Source organism: Lepisosteus platostomus, chromosome 1 (genome assembly GCF_059453375.1).
Source record: "Lepisosteus platostomus isolate fLepPlt1 chromosome 1, fLepPlt1.hap1, whole genome shotgun sequence".
Classification (NCBI taxonomy): Eukaryota; Metazoa; Chordata; class Actinopteri; order Semionotiformes; family Lepisosteidae; genus Lepisosteus; species Lepisosteus platostomus.
Genome location: NC_142611.1, coordinates 61,654,229 through 61,676,454, shown reverse-complemented (window position 1 = coordinate 61,676,454; position 22,226 = coordinate 61,654,229). Strand labels below are relative to the sequence as shown.

General features: G+C 36.3%; 1 protein-coding gene across 3 annotated transcripts; it reads left to right on the top strand.

Moving 5' to 3' along the window:
* Positions 1–342: 342 nt before the first annotated feature.
* tmem192 (transmembrane protein 192) lies at positions 343–22,184 on the top strand. Of its 3 annotated transcripts, none has more exons than XM_088633308.1 (7): positions 343–510; positions 5,649–5,801; positions 6,360–6,621; positions 8,142–8,276; positions 17,565–17,676; positions 19,298–19,437; positions 19,983–22,184. In XM_088633308.1, the coding sequence occupies exons 1-6, from the start codon at positions 481–483 to the stop codon at positions 19,419–19,421; spliced, it is 816 nt and encodes a 271-aa protein (XP_088489434.1). In that variant the 5' UTR covers positions 343–480; the 3' UTR covers positions 19,422–19,437; positions 19,983–22,184. The 3 variants fall into 3 exon arrangements, with proteins under 3 accessions (XP_088489434.1, XP_088489435.1, XP_088489433.1); XM_088633309.1 differs by having other exon boundaries at positions 19,967–22,184; XM_088633307.1 differs by lacking the exon at positions 19,983–22,184 and having other exon boundaries at positions 19,298–19,646.
* The last annotated feature ends 42 nt before the right edge of the window (positions 22,185–22,226 follow it).

Sequence of the window (22,226 nt, the reverse complement as noted above, 5' to 3'; positions counted from 1 at the left end):
AAGAAAGAGGTTAGAAAATGGATGGATGGAAAATGCTTAACACTAAAAAACAACTGAGAGAACATTCAAATAAAAAAAAAATGAAGGGCACTGATCCCGGTTTTCATTTACATATGCAAACAACACGTTTATATGAGTTTAGAGTTTAGTTTAATTGGTTAAATTTTAGTTTAAGTACGGTATTTGCTGATGTCAAAGTCACTTCGACTTGCATCTCTGTAACCCCAGTTGACTCTATGTTCCGAAGTGTGAGAAGCACGTGATCCGAAGGCTCTCCGCTCGGATGAGTCGGTGTGTGTCCGCAGAGGAACCAATGAGACTAGACCTAGCGGAGAGGAACCCGGAAGTGCGGGACTTCGGCATCAGTGATCACAGAGTTAAACAACAGCGCTGAAGATGTGGGTCTGTGTGCAACTGTAGTGGCATTGCTGTGTTCTTTCTGTTTTTCATTTAGTGCCCGACGAATTAACTGGCGGTAGAATGGATTCAGAAGGAAGAGCGTCAAAAATAGTACGTATTGACGAGAATTGGGCTGGCGAACCCCGGTTTCTTACAATTTGGTGCGGTATCTCATGTAGTTTCACTGGTAGTGGAGTTGTTGTCAGGTGATGTTTGCATGTGACACTTGATAAGCTGTTTTTGTGGGTCAGGGTTGTTTCTTATTTAGGTTTTTACTAATGTTATCCTGGACAAATGTGACGCTATTGTAATATCTGAGTGTACAGTAAATATTTTCATATTTTATTTGAACAAATCAAAAACACTTCTTTATGTGTCACCGAGTTCAGCGTCCCACGCCTTTCTGTTGTGGTCGTTGCAAAAAATGTCTAAATTACTCATGTTCTATTACAACAGCATGCAACCAAAAACGCTCTTCTTTGCCCTTTTGAAATAATTCAATTAGTGAATTTTGTCTATCAGTTCTACTTTGTTGTGGGGTTGCTGGCGCAGAATCTGTGCTTCCACAGTCACTAGTGAATGAAGTGTGTCCACTCCTATCCGAAATTTGCTTTGGGATAAAAAGCGATGTATAAATACAAGGCTTTAAAAATGATAAATGTGATACTACGTGCTATGCCATTGCAAGCGTAACGTTAAGTTTAAAGATCTTTATTATTAAAAACTGCAAAACTAAAACGGAAAGTTCTCACTGCAAATTGAATTATTTGCTTTCAAGTTCAAGTTTATTGTCATTATAGTCATATACAGGTACTGTATATGTTATAACGAAATGCTATTTCGCTAGCTCTCAGACGATACGTAGTACAAACCCCCCCCCCCCCCCAACAATACAGTTGTATAATAAAAGAAAGAGAGAGACAACAGGCAGTGTGCAAAAACAACAACAGACAATGTGCAAAACAACAAAAAGGTAACAAGTAATGTGCAAAAACAACATCAGATGTGCAAAAACATGCATCAACAGAATGAAATAAAAGTATAGAAATTATGGGGAGTGAGCTTTTTGACATGTAAGGTAGAGGTAGATTTCAATGTGTGAGTTTTTGGTAAGAAAGAAGGCACTGTGAGGTTCAGATCATAGGTGAGAGTGAGAGAGGCTGGGAGTTTAATAGTTTGATAGTGCGGGGGTAAAAACTGTCTCTGAGTCTGGTGGTCTGGGCCCGAATGCTCCGGTACCGTTTTCCAGATGGTAGAGGGTCATACAGTCTGTAGCTGGGATGTGTGGGGTCTTTGATGATAAGACCCCATAAGTAACATTAGAGCTTTCCTCAAGCACCGTCTGTCATAAATGTCCTGTATAGATGGGAGGGCAACCCCAGTGACCCCAGTTTCTAAGACTGTACAATAGAATCGGTGATATTATTATAACATAATGTTATAATGAAGTTCACAATGTTTAGGCCCATTGGTCTTTCATAGAGGAGAGACGCTAGCATAATGTGAATTGGAAAGGATCTCTTGTGAAGATTTTTTTTTTGCTTGTAGGTTCTGAATCGTTAATGTGGAATGTCAAATGCGTTCGGTTCACACTTCGTCAGTTTTAATTCTAACTGATTAACAGTGTCTCTGAGGAATTGTAAAGTTATGTTTCGGTGTTGCATCTACTCAGTTAAAAGAAAAGTCTGCTTTGGGTTGTCGTGAGCACATTTCTTTTCTTAGCAATGTCGGTTAATGTAGCTTCAAATAGAAAAGAGGAACCAGCTTATTTTCATAGTTTCATCTCATGACCACAGAGGTCTGTTTGTGCATCGCGCTTGGGGATCACGTTCCTTTGGAACAATATACAAGACCTGTAGCAGAGTTCTGACAATTCTGAATACATCAGTTGGCATTCCCGAAAAAGTCATATTATGGACTGTATCATTAAGACTTAAGCAATAAACTCAGAGAGAATAATTTCCTTTGTGGTTTCACTGTGGTGAGGATAACCACAGTAGCACAATAATTGTATCTCTAGACCCCTGCTGCCAAAATTCAAAATTCTGAAATGAACATCATTTTAGAAGTTAATCCAAACCATTACTTTAAGCTATATACTGAGAACAGAACTAGCGATCATAAATGGATACTAGCAGCCCCTAATTTCAGAGTCATGAGACAGTCCTTTCTTCACAGTCAATTCAGGAAGAGTCCTGAAGAAAATGGTTCTTCTATCACTATCTAGAAATGACTGAATAAACAAACCTGCCTCTCATTTTTAAAGTTTTTCAAGAACTCTGAGTTACTGACGTTCATATGTTTTAATATTTGCTTCCTCACCCTGTTTTATCTATGTAAGAGTAATCTCTTTATACAAAGCCTTGTAGCATACTAATTGCTTTTGTTTTGGAAATTTAAAGATGGAATAGTGCAAAGGTACTTTTAAATTCTGTAGAAAATCTTTGAAAGTGTTGTTGTGCGGTCAAGAATTTACAGCACTCTTGTGCTGTTAAATTTAAATTAGAGTGGCATTCATGGTGTAAACATGATATTCTTGTTGTTACAAAGACCATATATGCAATATCTCTGTTGATCACCTGCGAGATACATTTTATCTGCTCGTGTTACTGACATTGTCAGGTTCAATTATTATGAGACATGAACAAACTCGCTTAAAAATCATAAATGAAGAATAGTCGTTAATTATTGATTTGCAGAAACATTTATTAAACATTGCAAACTAACACACAACTATATTTTATTACAAACAATTCACAGAAATCTCACTTAGGAACAAGTAATAGGTTTACTCAATGCTGAAAAGAGAAGAAAGAAAACACAACATTTCGGCCGTGGAGCCTTCTTCAGGTGTGGAAAGACAGGGGAGTAAGCAAAGGTAATGTAGCGGGAGAACAAAAGCTGGGAGAGAGGAGGACTGAGGGGCGGGAACAGGGGACAGACAGAGAGGCCAATCAGGTAGTGTGACGTCAGGATTGGTGAAAAGAGGTTTGAAATGAAACCTACAATGAATAGAGAGAATTTAGAAGAAAAGTAGTCTGTCGTTAAGAGAAGGGGGAAGGTGTGATCCTAGCTGCAGGATAATTTTAGTTTCTGTAGTCTTTCTGATGTATGAGTTCGGAAAACAGTCTTTGAGAACACAGACGGAGAGAATAGTGTGATCATGGCCGTCGGAAGTGAAATGAGAAACAATGGGCTCAGGGAGATCTTTAATCTTCACAGCCCTAACATGTTCTCTGAACTGGTCACCAAGTCTCCTTCCTGTTTCTCCAATGTAGATGGCTGGGCATTTACTGCAAGAGATACAGCAAATAAGGTTGCTGGAGGTTCAAGATGCTGTCTGGGTGATCCGGAATTGTCCTGATGGGCCTTGAATGAGTGTGGTGTTAGATGTGTACTTGCAGGTGATACAGCGAGCTCTGTTGCAAGGGAAAGTGCCTGGTGTGGATGGTGGCTGAGGGCGGTCAAGAGAGTTGTGAACAAGGTTAAGCAGATTAGGTGATCAGCCATATGAGATGATGGGGCAGTCAGAAAAGAGGGCCCCAATGGAGGGATCATCCTGTAGGATGGAAAAGTTGTCGTTAATAGTCCTGGGGATAGGAAGTGTGTTGGGGTGGTAGGGAAGCCCCAAAGGAATGCGGTTGTTGTGGCGGGAGTTCCTGATTGAGTTGATGGTCCGAGTTAATTGAGTTATTAACACTGCTAGGGTATCCTTCTTTTGATGAAAAAAGAGTACATTTTGAGGGCTTGGTTCTGGAAATTGATGTTGTAGCTGAAGGAACTGTGAAAAAGGGAGAGAGTTTTAGTGTGTTTGGGGTGAAATGAGCTATACAGGAGATAGCAGTGTGAATCCGTGGGTTAGTAATAGAAATCTTGCTTATTTGCATTCAGCTACATATAACGGGCAATTCAGACATTCTGTCAAACAGTTTTAGCAGTGTATTGCCATTTCATTATGTCTGTGTAGTTCAAAGGTTTCTCTAACAAGTACCCTTCTTGATTATGCTGGGTGATACTGTTACTTTACTTAGCTATATCTCCTGTCTGTCCACTGACAAACCCACCACAACCTTTCACATCGCCATGGAGTTTTTTGGAGGTACTGCACATCATGTGGACAGTCTCTCATCTTGTTTTTCTTGTTAAATATGTTGCCCTTTTCAAGCTGCAAGTCCAACATGTTTTATCTCTCCTTGCCCTTATTTGACATTTACTTTTATTCTTATTTGTGGTTTCATGCCAATTATCTGCTTTTGTTATATTCACCTCAACAGAACTTTGTGTGCTCCTCTCGACCATTCTTGAAGAATACCTTGAGATTTGATATGCATTTGAAGTTGACAGCATGCTGTTTGCTGATAAGGAACAAGTAGCGAAGTCCTTGCTCAGTCCTATTGACTAATCAGATTAGAGCTTATCCTGGTATCTAGTGCTAGGAAAACAATACCTGACACGTTTGATGACTCCATGATATTTGCTTTTCTTAATTGATATTCAGCAAGATTGCCTTCATTTTTTCATTTTCAAACAAAGGCTGCCTCTGGTCATAACCAGGATACAAAACTCCATTACAAAACTGTTGCAGCTGCAAGGGGTATTGGTGGACCATTAGGTGATGCCCTTTTCTTACTTACAAACTCCAGTATGGTGACCAGCAATTCTATTTGATTATGTAGGAGACCATTTACATGCATTATTATATTAAGTTTATTAAGTATTAAGTTTACATGCAACTTAATGAACAGTTAATAAAGTTGCATGTAAACTTAATTTACATGCAACTTAATAAACATCAACATCATCACTTTATTAACCCTTTACAATTTCTTGCATTAGGAATTATCTTTTCGCATACCCCAGCTTGCTCTCCATGAGACACACAGATAGGGAGAGAGCCTGGGGTCAGAGCGCAGGGTCTGCCATTGTACAGCGCCCCTGGAGCAGTTAGGGTTAAGGGCCTTGCTCAGGAGCCCAACGGAGTAGGATTTCTCTGCCGGCTGCGGGATTTGAACCGCCAACCTTCCAGTCACAGGCGCAGATCCTTAGCCACAGAGCCATCGCTCCGCCCTAAATCAGGAAGGGATTTAAGCTTGATATCCTGGCATACTCCTGTGTGTAAGATGCTTTAGAATCCTTAAGGGGTTACTATTTACCAGCACGAAAGTTACTTTAGACTTAACCTAGTGGCAGAAAAGTAAGCACCGATGCCAATAATATTCACCTGTGTCATGTTCTTGGTTTTTCCACAGAATACTTCTTTCAACGATGTAACTCAAAGTATGGAAGAAGACCCACTAGTTGAAGGACCTCTCATTTCACCACATGTCCTGGATTCTGATATTAAATCAGAGTTTCAGAAATTGCCTACTTGGTTGTTTGCATTTCTCCTTTCATTCCTTCATGTGAGTAGTACACGATTACAAGCTGTTTTTGGTGTTTTGGTGTTCTTCATATCCACTTTTTTATTTTTAATCGTTTTAAGTAAAAAAATACAAGAAATACAAAAAAGTTGCATAATTTTGATTCTTTTTTGCTCCCCAAAAACAAATTAATTGTGGAAAAGTAACATTTATGGTAATAATCTTTATTTTACACTGCACCTTGTTCACACGCAAAGCTAAGTAATGCTACAGGAGCAAAAATGAATGTATTTTTGTGTGCACAGACTCTGTAAAGATACTGAAAAGACAAGCATGGTGGTGAACGCAGCATGGACAAGTGTTTCACTGCATAGTAGGCAAAGGCAATTGTTTTGTGTGCATTACTAAGGAGAAGCATTAATGCTTAAAATTAATAGTTGCTGTCTTAGAACCACTTAATTGTAAACTGAAGATGAACATATAATATTCATGTGCAAAAGCTGGTAGATTATTGTGATGTTCTGGCACTGAATGTAGGGTTTTAGTGGAGAAATGTGGTTCTCAGAAAGATAAATACAGTGTTGTTTCTTTGTTTCCTAGGTTGCCTTTGTCATCCTCTCCATTGTGCTAGCTGTTTTCTGTTCCATCAGAGAGGACAACACAGAGGAGTGTAAGCGTTATTTACAGGACTTTAAGACTAAGACTGTAATCGTCATTAGCAAAGTCGCCCTGTGGCTTCTACATGCCGTTTTTGAGCAGTTTGTACAGCACCATCACAGCAGGACCCGGAACAGAGGATACTTGCAGTTCTATCGATCCACAAGGAACTTGAAGCATCTGCCGCTGTTCATACATTCTGCAGGTGAGTCAGCCCGGCAGTCATCTGATGTATAGCAAACATTTTAGAACTGACCTCCATCTACTGTTGAACAGAAGATGCTAGTCTACAGCAACAGTGTTGATTTTCTTTAGGTTTCTTATCTCACGAAAGAGACTGATAAGGTGTTCGAGTGTAGCATCCAGGTGGGTGCTGCACATTGGTGGTGGTGGAGGGGAGTCCCCATTACCTGTAAAGCACTTTGAGTGGAGTGTCCAGAAAAGCGCTTTATAAGTGTAAGCAATTATTATAATAATTATTATTATTATATTTATTTTTTCAAGCTGGCAAATACCTGTTTAAGAAACGTATTTCCACATGTGGAATTAAACCCCATTCCCAAAGCACTTCATGTGCAGCAGAGTACCCACTTCATCCATCACAGAATTACAGAACCTGCCCGATATTTATGCCACCAAACCTGGTGGAGAAGTGAGAAATTGTTTCACCAATTTATTTAAGATGAATATTTAGGGAGTCTGTTCAAGCCCAGAGTGGAATTCAGACAGGACACCAAGGTCTTGCCTTTATGATTCTGAACAGTGCCACTGGATCTTTAATGACCTGGAAATCAATAAACACAGTTTAATGTTTCATTTAAAGAACAGCACCTCCTACAGCCCAGTGTGCCCAGTCACCACAGTGGGACATTATTCTGGGAATTCTGATCCAAAGGTAAAAGTGCCGGCTATTGGTACAACAGCACTGCAAAAGCAGTAGCCTGGTCTTCCTTGGAAGTCTTTCTAGCCCAGTTCTGCTTAGCTTTGGAGTTGTGGCGAGATTAGTACAATATCACTGCAGTTACATGCAACAAGAATAGTTAGCTGAAGAATAAAAAAAACTGTTGAATTGCTGTTCAGTTCTGGTTTACTTCCAAATCATTTATTCTACTGTTTATTATAAATAATTTATTATACTGTTCATTAAATTCCCCCCTTGTGTCTTTGAATTGAAATTGATAGGATGCTTACAAGCATGTTACAAATGTGATTCCGGTGTAAGCCACTTGGAGGTACCCTTTGCTCAGAAAAGGTTTTATTTCAGATTAACCTTTTCATTTGGAGAAAATGGATACACACACCATTTATATTCTTTGTCCACTGGAAAGGTAGTACTGAAAAATAATAGGTAAATATGACTAGGACCTTAAACTGTTTTTCTTTTAAATAAGATTAGATGTTTTTCAGAAGTTGTCTTTTATGTTGATATTCCCTGTTGCTTACATGTTACTGAGGAGGTTAACAAATTTACTTTTATGTCTTCTGTTAGTTCTGGTACCACCTAAAAGCTTAATTGTATGTACAGGCCAACATAATATACTGTATATATCTATCTCACCAGAATACAGTTATTCTTGTCTCTATATTACATGTGAAATTATCAGGAATGTAAGTGTACAGCAACAAATACATGCCAACAGCTTTGAGCTGACCATTAATTGTTTGTTTATTATTGTACCATTGACATTACCTTATTACATTTGCAATGATTTTTTTTTATTTTAGGGAATGCAGGACTGCTACTTGTCCTGTCTATGAAACTGTCATTTCCGACTGACAATCACCTATACATGTATATCATCCTTGGACTTCTGGGGCTGGAGCTCTGTTTCTCCATTCCCTGCCTTATAATTTACACAGGTGAGAATAAAACCTACTCTACAGCATTGGACATCATCCTGTCTTTGATTTACAGTGTTAATAATGTTGCTGATTCAGTTCAACATTTACCTTGCAGATTCAGGACAGTTAAATGGAGCATTCAAGTTAGATAACCCATGACAGATATTTTGGAAATCTACTGTGGTTCTTTAATCACACATTAAGAATAATGCAGATAAAGACTGCAATCCTGGTCTGATTTTTATTTATTTCTGTTATTTCTATTTAGAACATATACATTTGTTTTTGTGTCCATACAGAAATGGAGTCGGTACATTGGCCTTAATAATTTACTGTTTCTCTTCGTCAATGACAAGAGTTATTGGCAAATATAAATAGCTTTTTATATCCTTCATAATGAAGGATGGTTATTAGATTCAGTTTGAAAATGTATTTTATTGTATTAATTTTACAGGCAGGAGTCTTTGATTGGCATTTTTAGTTTACATTTTTTATGGATGAATAAAAAAAAACATTTACATATTCACCTAAACATCCTTATCTAATAAACAGAGTAAATTAAACTTAATTATGTTGGAAACTATACAAGTAAACAAATAAGGGTGGGAGCCTTAGGAATTAGCAGGCTCTTGTTTTGGGTCAGAAGGTCTTAGCCTCATTCTTGCCAAAGGCAGACTTTGCATTCACTCCACCCAGAAACACCTCTGAATTGTTTCATTGTTTACTGTAACTGTTATAGACTGAGTTTGTGTCTTTGATTAGAATCCACCATTCATCCTGCTCAGTTAAAAAAAATCCACTTGCATATCCCAAGATCACATTTACTTTAAGTTGAGCTGCAGTATGTAAGAATGTGAGTGTTTCAGGAATGTAAATGAAAAATACTGTTCCTTTCTTCATATTTTTAATTAATCTGTACTTTCAGTCAGATTTGTATTGATGCTTTACTATGTAAAATACTAAACATCATGTTGTTTTGAAAGAAGACTTTACAGTATAAAATCCTTACAGTTAAAGACAAAAACTAAAAACAGAAAAAAGATAAAAGAATTGTTGACCGTTTGGCAGACAGTGCTGTATCTCTTTTAACTTTATTGAAGTCCAAAGTGTACCACCTCATTGTAAATCCCTAAACATTTAAATCCACAGGCTATATTGAGGTTTAACCCAGTGGTGAAAATACCTTTCTTTTTTATTCATTGAAACCAGTTTCATGACTTGTAATCAACAGTTTTTGATCGGCTTTGCACAGCACTCCAGTTCTTGTCAAAACATGGGGAAAGATGAATATAACATACCTACACCCTCTGACCTGTTGGGTGAGATGCTTTTTTGCCATCAGCATAGCTGTTGCTTATAACACTGGAAGTGCACATCTACAGAGGTCACTGTTGCATTGCGAGCTGCTCAGGCTCAGCATCCGTTATTTAGATGTGCACAGCTCCTTTGGACCTTTGAATCTAGACAATATTAGCTTATCAAATGGTTATAAAGCTCATCTTGTGCTCAGAGCGGAGCTCTTTGCCAGCTGGGAAAAACACATTGCTCAAAGGCTGGAGACTTTAATCAGGTGCGTGCCACACTAATCGGTAACTTGCCAGAAAGACAGACATATCGATAATGTACGGAACTGGTGTATTCGCTTAGCCTAATCCAAAGCAAAGATATTTTGGAAAGGGAGGGGGAAAAAAAAGGTGTTCAATGCTATAATTAAAAATGGATTATTCTGAGAGGTTGATAAAGTGTAAAAATAGAAACAGGTTGCCTCAAACATTTGAATTGATTTAACATCACTTTCATTACATCATTTTACAGCACAATACAGACTATTTCACGGACCTAAAGATTTCATTTATAATACAAGAGACTTGTTTTCAAGTCAGTTTTGCGTAGAACAACTGAAATCCTCTTTACCAGTAAACAGATACAAGGTAAAATGTATTACTTTAATCTTGTCAGAAGAATCAAAATGTTGAATTTAAGCAAATTAGACAAATATGTATGACTTTAAAGAGAAATGTCATTCTTTAAAAAGTATCATTAGTTAATGGCACTTCAGTATATTATGGTATAATGTGATAATTTAACTATTCCCTTTCTTTTGTATGAAATAGCCTTAAATGATTTAATGATCTTTACCGATATACTCTAAAATTCTCGCCACTTTGTAATCTCTTAGGTTGTTCTTAATTTTTTTAAAGTAAAGTTATAAAGCCATTGATAGCCAGAGTATCCTTTTTATTTTCCTAGTGGTAAGGAAACATTTGGAAAGGAGACAGCTCACCCCTGTCTTTGAATTTCTTTTGAAGATACATGAGTTTAACTGGAGAAGCTAAGAGATGGAAATTTCAGTTTTCTCTTCATTTAAAACTGAATACACACTATTGTGTTGGGCAACATTAAGATTTCTGACATCAAAGTATTTTACTTCTTATTCTTCAAGGAGTTAACTTTTGAAATAAAAACCTTTTGCTTTCTATTTGAGCAGACAATCCTGCTTTCTCAGAACTCACTCCTTGACATTCAGAAGCATCACTTTTTTTAATGCTAGAAAACTACTAATGAGGTTATTTTTAAAGAGCTACATAAAACTTTAGTGATTCCTTTAACTTCTGAAAGTTAACGATGCATACATCGACAAATTTCAGTTTCTCAATCATACAAAATTTTGAAAGCTCAATTGTGAAGTTTTTTTTTAAACATTTCTGTGTTAATCTTGCCTTGGAACCTTTGGAAACAAAACAGAAAAATGGCACCAAAGCATAAGGTTTAATCTGTTAGCTGTTGCTTGGGTATTGACAGATTGAGAGTCTAAGAGGCAGTACTGACACAGGTACGCAAACACATAAACACTTGACTGCAAGAATGCCAGAGCTTTAATAGGAGCTTTCTGGAGCAGGATATTTGCGTTTGGTCAATGATTGATTAAAGGGGACTCATTGTATCAGGTGATGGTTTGCCGTGTTGTTTAAGTCTCTGGCTTATTTCCCAGCAAATCATCAGAAAATGCAAGATTGGAGGAAGGGAGACATTGTTAACAATTTGTTATAGATTCTCACAGCAGTAAAGATATTTGCATTTTTGTATGGAATGAAATGTGCAGTAAACTGCAGCAGAGTTGACAGACAAACCACAAGAATTTGCCCAGTTTTGCTGGTGTGTACATTCAATTAAAGGGGAGCTGCAATGCAATTTTTATATTTCGGGGTTAGAAAGAATCAGCATTGATGAATGCATTTCAAACCACAATGAAAGTAAAATGTACACAGTAGAATGTTAAACCTCCAATTCTCATTACTAAAAAGACTACATTTCCAGGTATGCACAGCACCATGTTCTGCGATGCAGAATGAGACAACAGAACTGGTGAGGTGAAGTGGCCCTATTACATTATAAACAAGCAGCCTTGTGATACGTCTTTAATCCAATAGAAGTATTTCTCTCGACTTTTAGGTAGTTTTGCCGACAAGCATTACTTGTTAACTCTTCATGCAGATCACAGATGGAACATTTCTGCGCTGAAATATCTGCTGCACAACCTGTGCTTATTCATTTGTACATCTCATTACATTAGTTATTACAGTGACTAGTGAGCAGGAAGGGCTGCATCATGTCACAATTCTTGTGAATTGTCCATGGCGAGACCAGCATTTGCAACCTCACTGTGACTGCTCAGTACTCAATAGTATGTTGACTGGTTGTAAGAAGGATACTATAGATCTGTTTTTTTTTAGTATGGTATAAAGCTGAACAACAAACATTTATTGGCTCTTTCAAGTTGTTTTTATTTTCATAAATTATTTGTTGTGTTGGTCCCTGAAGGAAGCTAGATTGAATCAAGACATTGTAGGTTGCTATAGGGCTACTCACAGTCTTGCATCTTTAACTGAAGTATAGTACAGTACCTTTTTAGCTGGAGCACCATGTATTTTATAGTGAGAGCTGTAAAAGAGCTGTCTTAAATCATGTCCAGCAGTGGCTCGTTTTGGATGTCTCTTTCTTACCAGTGGCACTCAACATTCAACAGCGTGGCACTGGGTTTCATTTTATGCCAGTATTCTTCAATGCTATGTAGGCACAACTATAGACATGTATTTAACTGCCTCTGGACTTTCATCTTTTAAACATTTAAAAATATAAAAGTAGAAAATGATGCTGTCCTGTCCAGGGTGTATCCTGCCTTGTGCCCACTGCTTGCTGGGATAGGCTCCGGCTCCCCTGTCACCCTGTATTGGATAGTGTTTAGAAAATGGATGGATGGAAGGGTGGTTTCTACATTGGTTAAGTAAATCCACTTGATTTTGAGTTGTTACTTGATAACACTGATATTAAATCGAATATCAACATCCAAAACCTGTGTGTGATATTTGACATCTCAAATTCACAATTAAACTTTGGTGTGTTGTTTTATCCTTATGCACTTGTTGTCATTCATTATCTGTCACACTAAAAAATAAGAATTTTCTTGCTTTTCTGTAAATTACCATTAGTGTTTTCTTGTTTGGAAATAATGAGGTAATTTAGGAATTTGAATTTTGATATTTCTGATTCTTATACAGAACTGATACCGAGTATTGACACCCAGGACTGTCATGACCGTGAAATTTTCAAAATGCACTTAAAATCAACTTTTGACTAAATCTTGATTACTGTTAGTTTATAATTATTTGCTTATTAATTGTTCTGTACAGTACTGTTTTGCTTGCCATGAAAGACACTCTATAAATTAAAAGTGTTACTTCACTTTGAAAATAAGAGTTAGTACAAAACCGTAAAGTTTTAATTTATTTGCACTCTGTTCAAGTTCTAGAGGCTGTTAAAGTTAATTATTCTGAGTCTGTGATTTTGACATTTAAATGACAACTAACCACCACCTGTATTTTTTTAAATATTGGGGTTAAGAGAAGTGAACTTTGTTCTATGCTTTTTATAAGGTACTTCACAAAATTGTTTTTCTAGTTTTTTGGATTCAGTAGTTCTGTTCTTTAAAGCTTTTAGATGGGGCTCACTTTCTACAGAAAGGCCTTAAATCATATGACATTATAATCTCTATTGCAACAGGTTAGAAACACTAGCCTTATCTTTTATTGAACCTTTATATAGTCTTTAAAAATTCACTGTTGTATGTAAAGAGGTCTTAGCAAGACAGCTGAAGAAATTGCCCTCTGAATGGGACAGAAGGTGTCAATAGATTGTAAGTGTTAAAAGCAGAAGGTCTAAGTGCAGGATATAACAGCTTCTGTGCTTCCTTACATACCTCGTAATTATTTCTTAAGATGGATCCTAAACCTTTGCCAGCTTCACCGAGTTCCTAAAGATCTGTTCATTCTTTCGCCAGGTTCTAGTCCCATTGCTTGACTTCATGGTACCAGATCAAAGAAAATCTAAATGCAGGACTTAAGTGACAATGCTAGGATTTGTAGCTTGTAAATTATACATCCTCTTTGTTTTAGGTAATTCCTTTCCAGGTATGTTAAACGGCTGCATTTGTTTTCAGTTCTTCTTATCTATGTTTTGTGAATTAGATGTAGATCCTTCAACAAAAATACTGCCTTCAATCACATGCATTTTACTGGATCTGTAACATTTTTTTCCTGTATTTTCATATTTATGACTTTTTGGGGGGTAAAAATCAGAAAGTGACTTAGCAGAAAGAAGTATTTTGTTTTCTATCATAAATGTTCTGTTACTCATACTTTTTGAAGCTGTAAGAAGCTGAGAAATGTAAAAAAAATCAGTTGTAGTATCAAATTTTATATATCCATGTATTTGTAAAACTAAGAAAAATTAGTTGTGGTAAATATTTTGTGTCCAATTCCATAAATGTAAATTGAACAAGTAATAGGTTTATTCCAAGCTGAATAGAGAAGATAGAAACCACAATGTTTCGGATGTGGAGCCTTCTCCGGGTGTGCGATAAAATGTGAAATGGTTTATTTCAGGATATACAGTTATTGAATAAATATATATTTTGAATACAACTTTTAGTACTTATTTCCATACTTGACGATGAGTTGTTTTGCTCTGTATAATAACTATGTGTATATTTATGAAGGAATTAAATTCCCAGAGCATAGTGTACGTGAAGAGTGGGAATATGTTCTACACATGCTAATTTAGTCATTGTAAATGCATGTGTAGAACAAATGTATTTTGGAAAAACATGTTAAAATAACATAACCTACTTAATTGCTAGTTAATTACATAGTCAATGACTATTTAATTACTCTTAAACTCTAACAGATAGATATCTGACAGAAAGCTGTTTAAAATCACAATTTATTACATAATTAAGAGCATCATTGATTGTGTTTATCCTTAAGTCTCTGAATCAAGTATATAATGACTAAGGCGGCAAAGCCTCTGCTGTGATTTCTTTTATTAGCCTATAGATTATGAATGCCTTCAGGGATGTAATTTTTTAATACTTTTTCTTTGTAAAGTTATGCTTAATCTGGCAGCTTCCCCCCGGGCTCCTGCAGGGAAAGACTAGTCCGATGTGGCCAAGGGCTAATTTAACTGGTGCCAGTGATTACCTCTCTGAGAACTGCCGTCAGATACAGTTAGTAATCAATAGAACTGAATATTTGTAACTCCCCTGAGGTGCAGCTATTAACTTTAACAATAGTTGAAGACATCCCTAAACACCTAGCCCTCTAATATATTCCTCATCGGTGCAACTTTTTTTGTAATGGAACATGTTAAAAGACTTAAGCCATGCTCATGGTATCCTTCTGGTAGCAACTGAATAATTAAGATTTGACAAGATCTTAAACCAAACAAGATCTTAATTATTAACACAAAATGACTGCCTGTGTTTCTGCACAAACATGTTTTGAAATGCTCTTATTTTAAACTCATGTTTATAGTAGAGCACTGTTTTTGAACGACTTAGTTTTCAAGTATCCTTTCATATTTAAAATAACAAAGAAAGCACTCTGACTGCCTCAGCGGATGTCATAATTGTTGAACATTAATGATTTTTCAATTTATTTGTTTCAAAAACACGCCCCAAAAATTTAGGGGATCCAAACAAACCCCAATAGAGTAATTGCAGATAGAGTATTGTTATTATATCATAATGCAGTTTCACTGATAATTGGTGGATTGTGGAGCTTTTCCACCTCTGAACGTGCATTACAAGTTTCATACAAAATATGTATTGGATGGTTGCCGTATCAGAAGTGCTGCACTGGGCTGGCATCCTGTCCAGGGTGTACCCTGCTTGCACCCTTTGCTTGGGCTAGGGTCCAGCTCCCCGGAGATCCTGAATTGGAAGCAGTGGTTTGAAAAAGGATGGATGAATATCTGTAATGGAATCTGAGCCCTTCCATATACATTGACATTTTGTGTTATTTAAACCAATTGTTTGGAATCCTATTTAACAACTCCCCTGATTGCTGCTAAAAATAGATATTACATATAAACTGTATTTTGATTACTTTCATGGATTTTAATGTACCTTTGATAGTGCTCACCCATAGTGTCTACATGAGGTTCAGCACCCGTAGAAAGGCATACTTTGCTGGTAATGCTGCAAATTCACAGCAGTCTGTTAAGCATGGGGGTTGCAATTGTGTACTGTTGCCTGAGGAATCCCAGTCACAACTGTATAACTAAGCAGCTCCAAGCTGAAGCAGTGATTTTTGAACTGGATAGCTCAGTTTATTATTCTAAACAAGTGCCGTTTGCTGGTTGAAGCACTTCTGAGCCCTTCCCTTTTCTGAGGTGTTTGGAGCAGTTAGAGTAGTTGACTCTTTAAGCCCTTGCTTCTTGTCGGGAATAAGACATTATGGTAACAGAAATAATTAGCAACTCTGCTTGTGTTTCAGAACATGGAACCTGTGGTGATGCTTGTTGGGCGAGCTTGAAAGGAACAGTGTTGAGCTTTGATTTATTTGAGTACAGTAAACTGTGCTGCTGCCTTTGTTCTGAAGAATAATGTTTGAGAGGAAGGGTGGAGAAGGCCACCCCGTTTAGATACCGAGGTGGTCCCCTGATTATTTTACAGCCTATTGTGTCATGGTAGCCATGCAATGTCAGAGCCTTGTAACAGCCTCTCTTTACTCAGCCATGCAAAAGTACTCTACTGAGGCAGATGGTCTTGTGGTGGAAACAATTGGAGGCAGGCACCATTGGGAAAGCAAGTTGCCTTTAAGGTTGCAGTGATAATTTGAAGACTTTGCCTGCCGTTGTTGTTAGACCCCTTAATTTGCACCTTTCACTCTTCTAATGAACATGAACAACATTGCTTTAACACTATGGCTCAGTACTGCCGAGTTCAGTTATTTTTTTCCTGTGTTAAGTGCAAATAACAAACTTCATTTAATGCTGCATCTTTCAAGAATAGCTTCTCAGAGTGCTGTACAGTAAGATTTCTTCTTATATTGGTAACAAGGTTTTGACGGTACAGAGAGGTATAAAATTAAAGCTTATTAGAATGGTTTTATTTCCACCCAATTCCTTTGAAAGAGTATTACTGCAGTAAATATATTGTAATATTTACTGTTATGTCCTGGCAGAGAGTATAAACTACTGGTTTCTGTGCAGCTGTGTTGTTGTTAATTACTATTGCTAAGACTAATTTTTGAAGTAGTAGTCTTTTAGAAGATTGTTTTGAATTACAGAGATTGCTTACCTGAAAATTTACAATACATCCACACTGTTTGGTTTGTTTTCATCCTAGGTCTGTGCTTCACAAACCTTTTCAGTTTGCAGCACAACTTTTTTGTTGTAAATTTTTCACCACACTCCAAACGATTTAAAAAATAATCACTACTAATATTGCTAGAAATAACATGTCTTGCTAAAGAAAAGGAACAAGTGATAATTTATCCCATGCTGAAAAGAGAAGAAAGAAAACAACGTTAGAACCCGAGCTATTGCTAAAGGACATGTACATTATTGCTTTAATGAAAGATATTTGACACTTTTTTTACTACAATTTCAGTGTGAAACGTGAGCTTGTTCTGATATTTATTTCAGTGCCAAAAAAGAGCCACACAGAGGTCTTGATTCCATTACTTCATTTCAATACTCATTACTCTTTGGTTCATAGTTTGGGAAGCACAAACATAAACACTAGGTCATATTCTTTCACTTATTGAAAATGGTAAAGCATATGATAGTTTGAATGTCAAATGGCACCACTATAAAAACTTAGAATAATAGTTGTTTAGCATTGTGCATGAGCATATATTTTCTTTCTTAAATGTATCCTTGATGTAAAACTGATGTAAAATGTTTATCTCCGTTTGTACATATGAATATTTACTGTTCTATCTGCGTATCCTGTATTTTTTTCAGTGAAAGTTATAAACTTCAACAAAGAAAAGCCAGGTCCTGATATCAGTCAGGAGGAACGTTCAAATGCATATCCAAGCAGAAGAAGTCTGATTAACACAGAGACTGGGTTCAGGTATTGAATGGATTTTGCATTTATTATTTAGGTTTTTTATATGAACAATATATTATTTTGCTAGTCTATGACCCTGTATCACCAAGATCTGACATCTCATTGAGTAATAATCTTATAATGGAACAAGTAATAGGTTTATTCCATGCTGAAAAAAAGAAGAAAGAGAACACAACGTTTCGGCTGTGGAGCCTTCTTCAGGTGTCAGAACCCACACCTGAAGAAGGCTCCACAGCCGAAACGTTGTGTTCTCTTTCTTCTTTTTTTCAGCATGGAATAAACCTATTACTTGTTCCTTTGCAGCCTACGCATGCTGACGCAGCTACCCACCTGAACCATAATCTTATAATTTTTGTTGACTTCTAAATTTTAACACAGTTTGTTGCAGAATGTGTTAAAGCTTTTTATGTTATTAACTATTGCTATACTGGGGTGTTAATATAATATATATACATATTTACTGTGAACCATAAGAATAGTTATTGTTTTACCTATTATATAAATGGGGCTAATAAAAACAGAAAGTTTCAGTAACCACAAAGCAGAAACCTAAGTGGCTGATGTTATTTAAGACTTTTCAATACAGTCAGCAAAAGTTAGCGATAATTAAGCTTATTTTTTAAAAAATAATTTAGTGGTGTCTCTCACACATGTGCATAGGAATATATCACACTTTCATTTAGAATGTCATATAATATAAACGTAATCAAGCCACGTTGCTCTTGGTAAAATGTGTTTGAACATATATTTATAAAATGCTTACATCATGTTCATTTCCACCCATTTTAAACTACAGAAAAATACAAGCTCCTAACAGGATAAAAGTGTCTCCATTATTTCCATAAAAATAAAGTCACTACTGGTTTCGCTGTAATTTATGGAGGTAACTGCAGTGCATTAATTTATTGTAATGTTAGAAACAATAGGTGTCGAATATCCTTTTCATCAGTAAATTTACATTGTGCTGAAAATATATCAGTTAACGTTTTGCATACAGTACATTTGATCTTCCTTTTGTTTGTGCTGTTAATGTTATTTGCTCTCTGCTAAAGTAGCACTGTGCTGATTCTGTAAAGGAATTGGGGGTCAGTATCAGCCCACTTCTTTGTTACCTGCCAGGGTATGATTACAATCTACAAATAAGATGAGACTATTTGAAGGATAACATCTTGAAATTTGCAGGTGCACTCAAGGCAGAGCATTCAGTTTTCTCATGTAGGAACTGGACATGTCCAGCTTTCAAAATGAGCATTTCTTTGTCTTGCTCAATTATGTTTTGGCAGCAGCAGACAGTTTAGTGACTTGTAAAACAGATAGTTGAACTTTCTGTATATTCTAAGACAAAAAATGTATGTGTATATATAGTCTGATCTGGTATGAATTTGTATGTACACCGTAATTGATGTATGCTCAAGAGCATTTATGGTAGAAAATGTATGCATTTATTGCCCAATGTACAGAGAAAAAGTAAATTGTATGTTTAGCTAAATATGCAGAATGAAGTAATGTTTTATATGTATCGAAAAATATCCACCTGCTCTCCCCACCCCAGAAAGTTTCGTTCTAGCACTACAGCAGTTTCAGTCCTGGAAATTTATAGTGTGATCCTCTGCTTTCTTTTAAGGGACTGTTCAAGTTTGGAAGAAGTTGTGGAAAAGCAAGCAGATCTGATTGAGTACCTGAAGCAACGAAATTCATTGCTTAGTAAACGTATTCTGTCTTTAACATCACAGCAGCACCGGGACTGAAGCAATTAAAATAATGGTAATGGGTGGTGCTTTCTTTTTCTCTTGTATAAACAAGAGGACCTTGTTTATACTTACTGGAAATAGTTCATTTATGTTCAGTCTTTTGTATTTTGAAAGTAAATTTAAGCACACTACACAGAATGTGCATTATACAAGGGTATGTGGTGTGCTTGAGCATTGTTAATGCAAATTATAAAATAAAAATGTAAAAATGTTATAAAAACATCTGTGGGTTTCCACGTCTCATGGTGTGCTTTATGGTTGAGTAACATCTATCAGGTGTGTTTACTTGAAGGGCACTCATGAATTGCTTATTCTTGTGTGGAATGCCCAAAGTAGATGCAGTGTTTCATGATAGCCATATCTGTGATGTACTGTATCAATATTACTATAAAAACGGGAAAGAAACAAAAATAGGATGGAAATAAGAAATAATTCTCAATATAATGTGTTGAATGATTATAGGTAAATAAGTAAGTTTATATGTGAAAGTTTATTAAAATGGTGAAAATGACTAGTTTATCAACCCAGTTTTATGGCTACAGCTTCCATACTTCACAGGGAGAATGAAGATCTGCTGTCACGATGAGCACTCAAGAAAAAGTTGTCTTCTGAAATGCTTCAGGATCCACAGTGCCATATGATTTAATCCAGTCAGGAGCCCCCCAGAAGATGTTTACTGACATTTATTGAGAGTTTAATTAAGGGGAACTAAATGCTCATTGTTTTACTGTGGGATTTCTACATTATTTTATGTACTGTATGTAATTAATACAGAATTAGGGGTGATGATGCTTGTATTTAAACTTTTAATATAGGATGCTAGTTTTGTTCTGTAAGAATTGTTCTATCAATATCTGAGATCTGGTAGTTAAGAAATCATCATTCTGAGAATGAAAATATTTTTTAAAAACTGTATTAATAAAATCAAGGCGGTTCTTAAGATAGATGGGCTCTGATAATATTTAACTTGAAGAGTTGAACAGTGAAAATAATGTTCTGAGAGCCAAGTCTATTTTGTATTTTTTGTGATTGTTTTCAGGTAGCCCTTAGACACTGGAAATATGATTTTATATAAGCTATCAACTGGACATTATTTGTTTATTACTTTTATGTTCCAATGTACGTTACAATTTTTTCTGTTGTATGTGTGGCTAAAAAGTTTTGTTTTCAGCTTTTTAAGAATTCTGCATTTAACTTTAACTTTAAAAATTCCGCATGTAAAGTTTATTCAAAACACGTTTAAAAGACTATCTTTTAACACAGTTCACCATGACATCTTATTTTCTCGTCTTGAGACTGGAGTTTCTGACACTGCTCTCAAATGGTTCAAGTCTTTCCTCACTGATCGCTGTCACTTTGTCTCTCTTAATGGGTATAGGTCTGAAATTGGTCTTGTCAAGTCTGGTGTTCCTCAGGGCTCAATACTGGGGCCCCTTGCTTTTCAGCATTTACATGTTTCCACTTTTTAAGATCACATGGCCTCAGCTAACCTTTCTATGCTGATGATACTTAAATATACATTCATACCAAACCTGACACTAATGTGGGTGTCTCTATTCTATCTAATTTGCATCTCTAACATAAAACCTTAACTGTGACAAGACTGAAGTCATGCTTATCCACACCCCCCATCAACTTTGTAAAGCCAATCCTATAACCCTATCTGTAGAAGGTTCTGTACTTGAGTTTCAGTCTAAATAAGGGATATCGGATTCTGGCTTAAACATTCAACCCACATGTGCATCATATTGTCAAAATGTTTTTTTTTCACCTCATAAATATCTCTAGACTTTGCCTTATGTTATCACTAATTGTGGCTGAAAAGCTGATCAACACATTTGTGTTCTCCCGAATTGATTACTGTAATGCTTTACTTGCTGGGGTATCTAAATCTACTCCTATTCTTTAATCCTTGCACTGGGTTCCTGTCAAATTCCATGTGGACTTTAAAATCCTCATGCTCACCTATAAGGCTCTGCATGGCTGGGCACATCAGTACCTGTCTGAACTATTATCGCCCTACTCCCCACCTTGCAACCTTCGCTTTTCTAATTCTTGTCACCGTACTGTCCCCCAAGCCCATCTACATTGTATGGGTGACAGGGCCTTCTCCTGTTATGTCCCCAAGCTCTGGAACTCTCTCCCCTAGGATATCAGACAGCCACCTTCTCTAAACTCCTTCAAATCCAGGCTCAAAACCTTTTTTTATAAGAGCCTTTACTGAACTGGTTCCATTCTTTACCCCTCTGCTCCTACTATACGTAGTACCACCATCCACGGTCTCCTCAATGTGTTTTAATTGTGTTATATCTTGTGTATTCTTTTTATTTGTTGTTGTTGTTGTTGTTGTTGTCATTCTGTAAAGTGATTTGAGAAGCCACCTTTAATATAAAATTTATTATTATCTTTGTAATTTGATTAAAGATTGTAAATTTATTTATTTTAGATTATGAATTTGAGATTTGTGTTTTTCAAATTGTCTAAATCCTTTTCTATGTTGTTTGTATTTGTATATACCATTTCATGGTGTTTGATTTTTGTGCCTGAATTTTAGTTTGTTTTTTGGCGTTATACAGTACGTGTGTAGCCCTATAGTAGGGTGGTAAATGGTATTTTCTTTACTTATATAAAATAGGCACATTAATCAGATGTAAATCCAGGCAAACATTTCCATCAAATAGCTTAGTATGTCCTTTTGCAAGGAAAAAAAGATAATTCTGTTGAGTTGATAAATGTTAAATAAAATGCTTGTAAATTATAGTATCTGTTGTATCTTTTGATGTGTAGCTTTATACATTATTA